At 37.9% G+C, this 15,053-nt stretch overlaps 2 protein-coding genes across 2 annotated transcripts in view; both read left to right on the forward strand.

The window, feature by feature from the left end:
- LOC123673113 (caskin-1) overlaps positions 1 to 15,053 on the forward strand; it is a 262,265-nt gene that overhangs the window by 35,806 nt on the left and 211,406 nt on the right. The gene's annotated exons all lie outside the window — the stretch shown is intronic.
- On the forward strand, positions 10,346 to 10,821 carry LOC123672135 (40S ribosomal protein S20-like). Its single transcript, XM_045606127.1, has one exon. The coding sequence runs from the start codon at positions 10,447 to 10,449 to the stop codon at positions 10,819 to 10,821; it is 375 nt and encodes a 124-aa protein (XP_045462083.1). The 5' UTR covers positions 10,346 to 10,446.

Raw genomic sequence — 15,053 nt, forward strand, 5'->3', positions numbered from 1 at the left:
AACGCAAGGATTGAAGCCAGGTGGACATGGAATGCGTAGAGCTTGGATTGGGAGCCTGAACAACAACGTATCGAATCAGTGATCATAGTTTTTACTCGACTGCTATGTAAACAATGTTGTATTGACGTTTACTTTTGTAACCATAAAAAGGACTCTTTAATAACACTAAAGCAGTTCAGTTTATTGGTTGAACTTATTAAATGATTTTGATGATTCTTGCATTACACTTTTTGTATGAAAGAGTTAATTCTGTGAAATGGAAAATCTCAAAAAGCTGAATGATTCTCTACCCTGCATACGCATAATAATGAACCAGCGTTACATTATTTTCGGTGTAGCTCTCGCTGTTCAACACAAAATTCCACCTGCACTGTTAATAGCTGATGGATGCCGTTCATCTGTCATCCAAACCGTTTTGTTCTGAACAGGATAACGACCTTTCAGGATAAATAATGACCGCCGCCGACTGAACGATGTTCAAACCGTCAAATTAGTCGATTTCAATCTGAAGATTAGTTAGCCTCATCTGAAACAAAAATGAGTTGTGCCGTAAAAGTGAGCAGTAGTGATTGACGGTTTGTGTTCATTTATATTAAGGATATTTCACGCCGAGTTTTGTTGTAATTGATGGTCTACTACCTAGAGAATTGTTTTAGTTTATAGTCGGAAATTGTACAGTAGGAGAAGTGAACAAGATGTGTTTCTTGGTTGTTATGACAGCTATATATCGGGATGATAAAGATGATACTTACCTAAAGTGCTTATTTATATTGACTAGGGTATCGCAAGAGTATATTATGTGTGAAGAACGTTAAGCTTGTTTTACATAACCAAAACAATTGTTTGGAGTATGAGCATAACGACCACTTAAATTACTGTGTAAGATCACAATCTCTCAACGTTTGTGATGCTTCAAACCCTTACGCTCCATATACTCATTGTGTTTTTTCTCGTTTTTTTCTCCAATTTTCAATTATTTACTGCTTGCTATACTTTCTACGTTTTACCAAAAAAAATTTGAAATTTAAACAGCTCCCTCTGGGTGTTGTAGTTCTTTGTCAGTTAGTATATTAACACGCACGTTTTCAAGCTTGGTATTAGGTAGAAAAAAGTGTTATGGAGTGCCATCTGTGCTCCAGGCCCAGGACTTATTGTGTGACGTGGTCTTCAAGTGCATTCCAAAAATTTATTGCTACTTCATCATGAATCAAAGCCGAAAATAGATTAGTAGAAATTGTATGATCACCAGGACATCATATTCGTCTTATTTCCAGCTGTTCTCTTTAAAAATGTAACCAACAAAAACCCATATTGTTCTGGAATTTATGCATGAAGTATCTTCATAACTTCTTGAACTCGGAACCCTACAATAACTCTGTTGTCTCTTCTGGAATGAGAAAGTGTCGACAGAACTTTTATTCTAAACAAGCACTAACTATTTATTAAACCCACTACGTAAAAATTCATGACGGGGTAAATGAAGCGATAAATCTTTCTATCTCAGCGTTCTTCTCTTACTACACGAAATAATATAAAGATGCTTACCACCTGCTGGTAATAAAAGCATCTTCACGTATTTTTTCCATCGAAATTTGAATATTCCAAAGCGGAGTTGAGTTCTTAAGAGCTTTGAAGTGTTGACATTCAGGAATTCGAAGCGGTTTGACAGAATAAAAGACAATAAAATGTAGGGTTTACTAGAGTGCAAGATAAATAGTCAAAATATTGAAAAAATTATAAATGGAAACGTTTTTTCTTCAAATTGATCAGTTAAGTTCATAAATAGGGTAAAACTATCAATTTATATTAGTTCATTTCTTCAAAGATAAACCCTTGGAATCGTTTCAACATTCCCTGAAATTTTCACAATATTTATAGAATATTTTAATGAAATTTGGTGAAAAAATTCGGTTGCTATGCAAAATTGATTCTTAGAACGAAGTCCTTTAAATCTGAAAGCAAAAATCGAAGATTCAAATTGAATAGATTCTCGAAATTTCAAGATACGTAATCAGGAACATGAACACTGTCCGGAGGATAGTGAATACAAGTTTTTATCCTTTACGAGTTCTGTAGAAGAGATCAAAATCAAGTGACTTTCCTTAAGTGCCTTTCCCCTATTTTCTGAAACATTTATTTTCTCTATTCCTTATGGATAATCCCACTATTGTCCATAGAAACGATTTCTATTGTCCTCGTCTAATACAATTTTTTCATTACTGCAAGCTAGTGTAAATTATCGAATTATTGTTCCTCCAATGATTATATAGATTTATCACCTATTCGAAATCTTAACAATTACGAAAATTGGCGAACGCAACTTTACAATTACATCACAAGTTTTACTTTCAGAAACGCAATTGAAGCAAAGGAATCGACATGAATCGGCTCATTAGAAGCTTGTGAGACATATAACGTTACGTGGAGTGTCTACGGGACAATGTAGGACACTTCAATTATGATTTAATGCCTGCCCAGGACTCCTTAACAACAATAATACGACTAGACAGTAATTAGATCAATTCGGCTGATTTTCAGGACAGGCCAATACGAACGCTCCCAGACTGTCGGTCTGCACTCCACGGTTCGGTTCTCGTATAAAGTAATGCAATTTTGGCAGTGGCAGCTCGTCCAGGGGGTACTACACTTCTAACAAGCGTCCATGTATATTCACCACCAAATAGTTAGATAAATTCTGAGAAATTCCTAAATATCCTGCATTATCGATAGACGTGGCAACGTCGCAATTTAGTTAGTTGAAAAATTCCCCAAAAGAAATCACAAATCGACTCCAAAAATTTCTTACACTTTTATTATTGAAAATCAGTCGAGTTTGTAGTTTTTTTTTTCGAAAAACAGGTTTTCCGTCACTTTCCATGCCCTCTTATAGCCCCATATTGATGATTGACTTTTCAATTTTGGTCAATGAATAAATCACATAATCCAGTGACCCGTTTAAGTGAAATACTGTAGTTGTTTAATGGTTCATTGGAAATATTGAATTCATCCAAAATTAAACATTTGAATTTCATAAATTTCAATTTGCTTGAATGTGAAAAGAATTGTTTTTCGGAATTTTTATATTCGATATTAATATTTTTTATATAATTATGACATCAGTTTCATGATTTTCCGAGATGCCAAGTCAACGTTCCTGGAAATCAAGAATGAAAATGCAAATATGCGAAATTTTCGCACTGCAACAAAACGTTACCCGATAAACTGAGAACAATGTAGCTTTCAGAGGGAAATTCAAAAAGGCCGAACCAACCTGAAACTTTCATAAACCATCTACCGACTTAATATCCACGAGCCGCCAATGACTTTCGAGTCTATTGTCTGCTTTCCTGCCAATTGTGCAACCACAAGTGCATTGCCTTGTTTACAGCCTAATATTGCGATTCTCGGACACCAAAAGGGATGAAAGCGCCTTTATTAACCCCTGTAGTTGATGTCTTTGTCTAATGAACTCGTTATTGCAGTTACTTTGAGTTTAAATGCTGCTGAACATGGCGCTTTGTTGGGGTATTACTTCAATCGTTCAACGAGAAAGTTGCGAGTCTATGACGCTGTAACTTCGCCTATATGCTCTCTTTATTAGAAAACACATTTACATATAATTTTTTTTCTTTATTCATTGTTTTATTGATTTCAAAAATATATCTGTATCCTTTTCTTTGTCGTTTCATTGACTGATCCATTTTCGGAGTTGTGATGGTCCTTGGATTTTTATTGTTGGTTATAATTACTTTACAATTTAATATATGGTTATGGCTATTTGTACGTATCTAACATCTTATAGAATGTGAATTGTTGATTTATTCATTTTCTCCATAAGTATTTCTTTTATATTAAAACCTTCGTCATCCACTACTCTATATTCATTTCAACTATTTCATTATATGTTTTAGTTAGTTGCTGTATATAGATATATGTGGTCTTCAAGGGCGTAATTGGCACATTAATGACGAGCGCTCGAAAGCTCCTGAATTTACAAAAATGTTTTCTTAATTTTTGTTGATACTTCAAACGTTTTGTTGAATATATTATATAATCTAATAAAAGTGCTTACAAATGGAAAATATTGGCTTTCGAGTTATTCCTCATCTAATACTTTCGTGCAGTAATTCGGCTATTTGAAACCGTCATATAAATAATTATTATTCCTCTTAAGTTTTCAAATAAATCATACTCTCAATGTCGATATAATCCCTGGATGTAACCTTGAATAGATTTAATTCGGTAAAATATGTAATAAATTTGTGTCGGCAGAATCATGTAAAATTCATCGATGAATGAATTATTAAGACCGGTTTTATATTTCGTTCAATATTTCATTTTCTGAGACGGCTGTTACGAAAAACTTTATGAATTATTCCGTTTTGTCGTCTGGAAGTGAGGATTGTGTTCCTTTTTGTTTCGACAATGCGTTTTTGCTTTGTGAATTTCATCAATCCACGTTTTTGAATGAGCTGAAAGCTATGGGCGTATTATTGTACTTCAGTCTATTAGCTCTGGAGAAATACGTCCACGCACTAATCTTTCTTACTCTTTTGGAAAATGAAAGCGATCATCTGGGATATCTAGAATATCAAAATTTAGCTCCGTGGTGCCCTATAATCATCTTCAAAGGGGCCTGTATGTTGCTTTTCAGAAATGTTCTCTTGTTCTCTTAGTCCTAAACGTAGGTACATAAGACAACAACTTTTTGCATAAGTACTTCTTGTTAGCCGAAATTGGGATTGCCCTTCAGCTTTCCAGGCTTTTTGGAAAAAATACATGGGGGGAGATTGAGTAGACTTCACTGATGGTTACCGAAAGATTCGATTTGGCGTGGAAACTTTGGACGCTTGTAATGTAACTGGTAGAAGAAGATTTGTTATATTTTTTCATGTCTTTGGATACTATTCCAGTTGTTGAGATGATAATTGGAATAGTTCTCGTTGATATCATTCCCCACTGGTTCTTTATCTGAAAGTTTAGATCCCTAGATATCTTTTGATATTTTTTCTACCTACTTTTGACGGATGTTGTTATTTGGTATTACTCCGTCGATAAGTATTGCGGTCTTCGTATGTTTATCGACTAGTAATACATCTGTGGTGAGATCCTAATAATTTATTTTCGATTGCTACGTTAATAATCGGTAACCCTGCCTTCTTCTCACAAGACTGACTATGGTGGTTCACTATGGTGAGTGGAAGGAAAGGGTATAAATTCATTAATGTATCAATTGATAATGAATTAGGAGTAACCCACAACTGGTCTGTTGTGAGGAACCGTACGATCCCAGTACAGATCAAAACAATAGTTCTCAAGGTTGGTCTTCTATTGTTACTTGTAGTGTGGCACTTTTTGAGAATGTATCAGCGCTAATATGGTTGCCAATTCTTGGTGAGTAGCTTTCCTCCCGAATCAAGTCTTCCTCTTTATTCATTTCCTGCAAACATTTGACATCCACCTGTGATATGTTGGATTGTCTCATTAGTCAGATCGATCCTTTATGCATAAAGCATATATCTTATACTGGATGCATCACAATGCTTGCTGTAGTTTCTCGTTGGGATCACTTGAGCTTGGATGGCTAGAAGAAAACCTTCTTTTTCTAGATACCTGATGTGAGCCAATAGTTCGACGCTTCAATGTTGACATGATCCTGGTTCACCTCGTTGAAATGCCGTCCATGTAGGAGCTTCTCTCTCCATCTTTGCAGTTTTTCTGGGGTTGTCTGGAGATAGTATGATACTTGCTCCTTGTTTATTTGTGAAGGTGTTGATTCGTCTGCTTCACACAATGTTTGGTAGGCCTCTTGCTTACTTGCTTTATCTTTGAAGTTTGTTCGTAGGCATTCTATTTGGCCAGGAGCAAGTGCAACTCTGCAGATTGGATCCCTGCCACTCTTCGATCTTCTCCGGTAGAGGCGCTGACCTCATCGACGAGTCCATCTACAGTTTCCGACGAGAAAACTCACAAATAACCAATTCGGATCGATCGGAACGTCGGTTATTTCTCGATGATTTCAATAAATTTGAATGCAAAATCAGGCGGGAGCATGCGAAATCCCACAGACCGGCCACGATCTGCACAAAGTTGATTCCTTCGTGTATCCAGTCGGCGGAATGGGTATATCTATTTCCGACAACGGCCATAGTTTGCAACTGAATACGGTATTTGCAGAACTCCGGAAATTTGAGCCGAGCTTTCGGTTCTATCGGCATAACGACACGAGAAGTTGGGAATTTGCTACATGAGGAATGGCGACAAAGTGTGCATTGGGTGGAGGGGGTGGAAATGTACTGTTCGTGAAAGTGGGAGTTGGGGAGGTATTTGTAGGAAAAGTGTGCATACGTAGAGCGGGTTTTTTCAATAGGAAATTGTATTTTTTTATATGGAAAGTGTGATTTTTGTTGCGAGATTGGATATTTAACGAAATAACGTACTAAGGTTAACAATTTCAGACGTAAAAGTGCAACGCAGCCCTCAGTAGAGTAGTCTTGAAAAAAAGTCATGAGCGAATACGATAGAGATGCAATTCAGCGTTTGGATGTAACGGATGTGTTTTTAGCTGCATGAGAAGTTTCGATGGTGGTTGTCTATGGTTTGACAGTTGAGAATGTCAATCTGTGTTAACATTTATTTTCAGTAAGGTTTGGCAATTCATCATGAATCGCTTAACGTTAGAAAGAATGTAGAAATTTACATTGAAAAGAGTATATTTGTTCGCGAAGTTCATAGAGCACTTCGTCCATTTTACGGTCAACATAATCGTCCTAGTGAGCAATCAATTCATGCAATTATCAATTGTTTTCGCACTAATTTTACTTTTCTCGTTTCAATACCATCAACAAGACAAAAAAAATTTACGTACCGAAGAGAATATTGATGCTGTAGCGCGAAATCTCGATACGACGCTGTTCTCAACTTGTTGGCCTTTGTCCTTCGACTATGTGGAATTTGTTGTAAGGATCTTGGCTTACGTGCCCTCAAAATAAAGCTCCTGCAAGAATTAGAGCCAAATGACTATCGTTTTCGTCGCATTCTTGCTTATTTTAAATTTGCCTAGGATGAGCATTTTTTCCGAGTAATTATGTTTAGTGATGAAGCTCATTTCTTGTTAAATTGCTTCGTCAATTAGCAAAATTGCCGTTTATGAAGATAAATCAATGCTGAAGTCATTAACGAATCATCATTACATCCATTAAATTTGGCGGTTTGGTGAGGTTCACACAGTCCTTATTTCTGAGGAAGGATGTGCAGTTAAGGTGAATGGCGAGCGCTTTTCAGCTTTGCTGGAAAATCAATCAGCTAGACATCGACGACATTTGGTTCCAACAAGATGGCGCAACTTGTCATACAGCGCACTTCACCATCAATTCATTGCAAAATCAATTTGGGTGGTCCTTTTTAACTCGTTCTTGTAACGGTCCCAACCAGTAAAACACATTTGTTTTCTGAAAACTTGACTTTTTACGTCGACATCATAGTCTTCTTCGATACTGAAACATCTCCAAAACTCCTCAAACTTTTCAATTTCGTTTCATGTATGAAGATTCGTATTTGTTTTCGAAATGGGTTTAATGTCAGCTATCATTTCTTCATGAGATCCATTTTTCTTCCCCAAGAGCATTCTTTTGAGGTCTGCAAAAAAACAGTAATCCCTGGGAGCCAGGTCTGTAAAATGAGCTGGGTGGTCAAGCAGTTGGAACGTCGATAATCACTTCTCTCATTCAAAGTCAGCATATCATTGTTTGAACGTTGTTATTACCGATATAGCACAGTGAAAAGCACTTATTAAGTCATTGCTTTTCTTTCCATAAAAAAGAGTGTTTTGTCAATAAACGAAACTCGTTCCAATTCATTTTTCAAACAACAACAACTGTAGCATCGTTCAACCTTCAATATCTCGATCCGAACCAAAATTTTGTGAAGCATCTTTCGAACTATCTGCCATCTGTGCGACAGAAGTGAGACCTATTGAGTGACGTGTTACATAGGCACTTTATCCAGCCGGGCGCTAGTCCCAGGGCGTGCCGTAGCGATGATCAAACGCCCGGCCGTCAACCCCCCGTTCCGAAAAAAGCCGCCGACCTTCGTATAAGCCCGGAAAATATGCACGTTGTCTCGGCAGAAAGTTCACTGGGGCGGAAAGCATCACTTCCACCTCTCTCTCCGTGTAGCGAGCAAATTAGGGTCGACCCAGGGGAAATCACGTCACAAAATAGAGTAATTGCGTGTGGTATTGCGACCCCTATTGGGGTACAGGCCATCAACATTTCATCACACCATTTCATTTCGCCCCGGGGTCCGAATTTGCAAACGGTAGTCACTCGATAGCGGTCCCACCACCCTTGGGTCGGTTGTTGTAATCAGCGGTCCTGAATCTTTTTCATATTATTGGCCTTATGGGCTTCTAGGGGTTTTTTCGGGCAAGTTGGAGCAAACAAGTTGAATTTTGGGATGAAAATGGCCTCGAACGTTAAGGTTACAGCTTCAATGTATTAGATTTGCTAATCCTGTATACTAGAATAAGCCTAAGGACGAATGAAATAACTCCTCATTCCCAGTTTCAATTTATATAACTCCAAACAGCTCTTTAATGTCTTGAGACAAACTTCAAAGAGGCGCACATATACATCACAACGAACTTAGGTCATCCAAAAACTCAGAATCGCATATATAAAGAGTTTTGCTGAACTGGAACTGCCCTAGTAGCATAAAACATCTGTCTGAATGCTACAAAGTGACTCACCTATGATTGTCGGGGCATAGTGGTTCTGAAATGAACAAGAATATAAATTTGGAAAAAGATTAACTGAGGGTAAGACTCACTGAACCATTTTATGGGCTTGAAAGAAGATGAAGAAACTCCTTCAGAAGAATATAACTCGACTTATGGAGATGACATAAATGGATATGAGTACCTTCGGTACCGTATGAGCCAGTCAGCAGATGTCCAACTAGCAGTTGGACATCTACATGCTCTACATACTGTCCTAAGCTGGCCATTTTAAGAAACACATTTCTGGGCCAGCTGGATCTAAATACTCATAGTGATAGCCAAAGCTTTGCAATGATGGACTATTCTTTTTGGATATTGTTAAGCAGCCTATATAGGTTTGTATTCAGGGTAAAAGATCGAACTGATCGCAGTTCAGAAAAAACTTGGGTGACCAATCAACGCCTATTTTAATATAGTCTTATCTAAACTATGGTCGTGTAGAATCATTAATAATTTTGTTTCCTTTCTTTTCAGGTAAGACTCTTCGATACTCACAAGCAAAAAACTGGTAAAGAAAGATGCACAGTTTTACTTTAATCTGGGGAACCGTAAGTAATTTGGTACTATGATGGCTTAGTACAGAAAATAATGAGCTCATACTCGATTTTCCACACTATTTATTGAAATTTTGTGAGACTTGATTTGAATCCAGAAGAGTCTCTCTTCAACCACTACAAAAAATTTAATTATACATTAGAAGAATTGTTTCGGATTGAGACTGAAGATAATGAACTCACATAAATAGAGAATATCAGATTATGATAGCTCAGTAGATGTGTATATGCAGGAATATTAAACCAATAATGAAACGATAATAATTGAAAGAAATTTTATCGACATAGTCATCAAACGTTGCCAACAGTGGTCTGCAGTCTTTGAGAATTCTATTTGGTTTAGCCAAAGAGGAGAATTTTTCCATTTCATATCTTCAGTACCATAACAGACCAATTATTATACTGTAAAAACTCTGTATCCAACCGCTCTCCGCTCAAGTGGAATACCCAATTCCATCTGATATTAAATGCAAGCGTTAGAAAGCCAACGTCCGAACAAAATGCTATCTGAATATCTTTTCAATTAGAGAGATAGTGTAACTGTTCCAGAATGAAGTGGCGAGAAATTAACGCGAAACTATCTCAATTCTCCACGCCATTAGCCGACATACCGCTTCAATTTTCAGTTCACGAAAAAATGAAATTTACCGTACCGTTCGAGCTTCCGAATATGGCGCGAAGCTGTGTCATTTCTATTCATTAAAGTGGTCGAAAAAACGGGCGAATGTTGACTATTCTTCGGTTTATGATTCGCTTGATGGTGCTCGGTGCGGTGTCACTATGTTATTTTGTGGATATTTCGCGGGTAATGTTGAATTACGAAGTCGTTTAGAGACTTTATGATAACATATCATATGGTGTTGATGGAAGTTCATTTATTGGGTGAAAAACTTTGCTTCTGTCGTTTTGCAATAGATGGTTGTAGCAATAAGTGGTCGTAGAAATCAACAGTTCGTAAATGTCATAGTTTTGGTAAATGTGAATATAACGCCATCGAAATATTGGTCGATCATCCTTTTGAAACGTTCATAGTGAAAGACTAAGGAATTTTCCTTTGATTTTCTGGTTCAGCGCTGATCAATTGATTAACTCGACCAGAAGGAAGTATTCATTATGGCCACTAAAGAAGTAAATCCCGAGAAAATTGGACAGGAAACCACCCCTGTCCACCGCATCAGGATCACCTCGTCCTCACGTAACGTCAGTTCTCTGCAGAAAGTCTGTAAAGATTTGATCAATGAAGCCAAAAAGAAGAACGTAAAGGTTAAGGGGCCTGTACCTATTCCAACCAAAACACTCCGTATTACCACCCGTAAAACTCCTTGTGGTGAAGGTTCTAAAACTTGGGACAGATTCCAGATGAGAATTCACAAAAGGGTTATCGATTTACACTCGCCTTCCGAAGTTGTCAAGGAAATTACCTCAATTTCTATTGAGCCTGGTGTAGATGTTGAAGTTACTATTGCTGACGATCATAAAGTTGAATAATAATAATAATAGAAATGTATTCTCAAAAACACATCAAATATGTATAAAGAACACGTCAACTACAAAAGAAAATTCTATTTCACTAGAATATTACAACATTAACAAAAGAAGCAATGAACGTTTAGATCTCATGTTGCAAGGAATTCTTGAATAGAATAGGGTTCCATATCTATAAGCAGCCTATTCAATTTGGATTTAAAGATGTGAAATCTATCAATAGCTTGTAGTTCTCTGGGTATTTTATTGAAAAATGTGATGCACATGTATTCAACATTCTTTTCAGTGAGTGTAAGAGAGTGCGTGGGATAATGTAATGGAAGTCTACGTCTGGTATTATTTGTATTTTCGTGTTGTTTGAAATATTCATGTCTTTTTTGGTGGAAAAATAAAAGGCATATAATAACGATGTAAAGATCTGCTAAAGTTAAAAAGTTATTCTTCCTGAACAAACCTCTGCATGATTGTCTATATGGTAATCCAATGTCAGCTTACGAGCCAAATTCCCGTCATTTGCGGGAGGTTTTAATTTTCTGCTTTAATATGAATAAATCTGCAGCTGAGACTCATCGAATTCTCTCAAATACCTATGGTGAGGCTGCTATTAGTGAAAGAACGTGCCGAGAGTGGTTTCAACGCTTCAATAACGGTGATTTTGACGTCGAAGACCAGCATAGTGGTGGAAGAAAGAAGGTTTTCAAGGATGCAGAAATGGAGGCTTTTCTTGATCAAGACTCGTGTCAAACGCAAAAAGAATTGACAGGATCATTGGGGGTGAGGCAACAAGCCATTTCAAAACGCTTGAAAGTCATGGGAATGATTCAGAAACAAGGAAATTGGGTGCCGTACGAGTTGAAACCGAGAGATGTTGAACGGCGTTTGTTTGCTTGTGAACAGCTGCATGCAAGGCACAAAAGGAAGGGATTTCTGTATCGCTTTGTGATGTGGACGAAAAATGGGTTAATTACGATAATCCCGAGCGCAGAAAATCATGGGGATATCCCAGACATGCTTCCACGTCGACGGTCAAACCGAATATTCAAATTTCCAAAGTCATGCTCGGTATTTGGTGGTACCAGCTCGGCGTAGTGTATTATGAGTTGTTAAAACCAACTGGAACAATCACAGGCGATCGTTATCGAACGCAATTAATGAGTTTCAGTCGAGAATTGAAAGACAAACGGTCGCAATACAACGAGAGACATGATAGAGTGATTTTACAGCATGACAATGCTCAACCCCATGTTGCGAAAATGGTCAAGACATACTTGGAAACGTTGAAATGGGAAGTCCTACCCCACCTGGCGTATTTTCCAGACGTTACTTCCTTGGACTATCACTTGTTTCGATATATGGCACACGGCCTGGCTGACCTGCCCTCTCGGTCTTATGAAGAAGTAAAAATTGGATCGATTCGTGGATCGCTTCAAAAGATGACCAGATTTTTCAACACGACTTCGTACGCTATCCGAAATATGGGAAAAAGTAGTGGCCAGCGAGGGACAATACTTTGAATCATAATTGTATAACTAGTTTTTCACAATAAAGCCTCGAATTTCGGAAAAAACGTCGGAAACAAAATTGTACGTCTATGTGGCTGTCAAAATTTCTGGAGGGGTGAATCATCAAAGCGGCTACTCTCCTGACAAGCATCCCTCAACAAAGCTCCTGCTTCCAATCTATTTCTAAACGTCACTCCAAAATAATCGCTCTGTTTTTCACGGTTCCTTCCTCACGTCGATTGTCGGGGAAAATCCCTTTCATCAGAAGACATCGACAGATGAAAGGGATTCTCACCCCCCAAAAGCCGCCTCGGCGGCGATCGGAGGGTGAATTTTTCATGTAGAAATTAATACGTCACACGGGGTGGATTCTTGTCAGACGGGCCTAAGACGTGTTAACTTCTCGCATCTAGCAGGAACTATTTGTTGTTTATTGGAAAATTCTTACGACCCCTATAGGCAGGGGATGGTGCGATGTTGGAATTCTTGGAACGAGGCGTGGCGCTTTGGTGGGAATACAAAGATGGCTTGATGAGTTTTGGGGGTTTTGTGGTTGAGATGGGGAAAATGGTTGAGGAAATGGGGAGTGAATGACTAGTGTGAAATTGTGTTTTTATGGGAAAATTTGTGGTAATCGTTAGGGTATCGGGTTCAAAAATGGATTTGGTTATTTTTAAATTTTCCATTTTTTATTACGTTGGGCCAAGGCATACAGCAATAAACATAGATAGAGAAAGAAAAGGGTATTCAAGATGGTGATCGATTTAACAGCTGTCAAGTGATTTATTCTCAGTTTGGTTTGGCAATTCATCATGAATAGACTCACGCCTGAAAAACGGTTGCAAATAGTGCAATTTTATTTCGAAAATAATGGTTCTATGCGGAATACGTATCGCGCACTACGTCCAGCGAATTTTGTTTAGCGATGAAGCGCACTTCTGGCTACGTCAACAAACAAAACTGCCGCATTTGGAGTGAAGCTAATCCTCAAGTGTATGTCGAAACACCGTTACATCCAGAAAAACTGACTGTTTGGTGCGCTTTATGGGCTGCTGGAATCATTGGTCCGTACTTCTTCAAAAACGATGATGGCCAGAACGTTACAGTCAATGGTGATCGGTATAGAGCCATGATTACTAACTTTTTCATTCCTTTATTGAACAACCATGAAGTCCAGGAGCTGTGGTTCCAACAAGACGGCGCAACATGTTACACAGCTCGTGCCACAATCGATGTATTGAAAGACACGTTTGGTGACCGTCTAATTTCACGTTTTGGACCTGTGAATTGGCCTCCAAGATCTTGTGATTTAACACCGCTAGACTATTTTCTCTGGGGCTATGTAAAGTCATTGGTCTATGCGGATAAGCCACAAACCCTTGACCATTTGGAAGACAACATTCGGCGTGTTATTGCCGATATACGGCCACAAATATTGGAAAAAGTCATCGAAAATTGGACGTCCAGATTGGACTACATCCGAGCCAGCCGTGGCGATCATATGCCAGAAATCATATTTAAAATGTAATGCCACAAGATTATCTTGCGGATAAATAAAATTCATGTCAATCGAATAATCCATCGTTGTTTTATTGCAATTTAAAGTTCTATAGCTCTAAAAAAACCCTTTATTTAGGAATTCATTTCAATATATTTCGAGTTAATATGAAACGTTGATTCACTATGGGACGTTCTCTGTGGAGAAACTCGCGAATTGAGTGAAATATCGTATCACTGATATGTTTTCATTTCCGCGTGCTTCCTGTCAAATTTGAGAGTTCATGTTGGGGACAAAATTTGCTTACAGAAAATGACGCATGCTTCCTCTATCTATGTTTTTTACTCTGAGGGCCAAGGTCATCACATTGAAACAGATATAATAGAGAAAATAATCTTTAAATTTAAGAAAAATATATGTAACAAAATAAAACTGCTGTTATTTGGATATAATTGATGAAATTAACAATGAGTACAATATTTAGTACAATATCCAAACGAGTAATATCATATACTATATTAAACTCGTAAGCGCTCCTCCCACCGAAAATCGAACGATTTTGGACCGATTTTGCGGTCGAGTGTTCTCGGCTCTGGGAGAGATACGAGAAAAACTAAAAGTACGGGAAGAAAGAGAAAATGTCGAATTAACTCCCGCGGATATTCCCGTTTCCCGATTTTTCGGGATTACCTGGGAATGAACGGATAAAGTTTGGGAAAGGACCCCGCACGTTTAGTAGGGAAAATGGCTTTCCGTGAATTTGGCTGAATTTTTGATATGTTGTAGTTCTTGATGAACTGATCAGAAAAGTCCTCAGCCATAAAGCTCAAAAATGGACAGTTTTCGAGATATGGAGCTTTGAAAATGGATTTTTTGCAATTTTCGGAGTTTTTGCTCATCAATCAGGGAGCTCTCATTTCTGGTTTTTATGGAATTTGGATGTTCGGTGGCCAGAACCCGACTGAGAAATGATCTTCCTTGGTTATATTAGGCACCGCCATCGATAATTTTTTATACACTGCTCCACATTGGCTATGAAATGAGATACAAAATCCAAGATGTTCCATACATCTTTCCATGCCACAAGATGACGCCAGAATAATTCACATGATCGAGAAACGACATATTGTGAGATTTTTTTAAGAGAGACCATAATAACTGAATCCTCATATATCTGATGTCCAATAATATCAAATATGTTAGCCGAAATGTTCATAACCAGGCATCGCGAGCTC

The sequence above is a fragment of the Harmonia axyridis genome, chromosome 2 (assembly GCF_914767665.1).
Source record: "Harmonia axyridis chromosome 2, icHarAxyr1.1, whole genome shotgun sequence".
NCBI classification, from domain to species: Eukaryota; Metazoa; Arthropoda; class Insecta; order Coleoptera; family Coccinellidae; genus Harmonia; species Harmonia axyridis.

Excerpts from the sequence above, each read along its gene's own strand:
- LOC123672135 (XM_045606127.1), top strand. The coding sequence starts at position 10,447 with ATGGCCACTAAAGAAGTAAATCCCGAGAAAATTGGACAGGAAACCACC.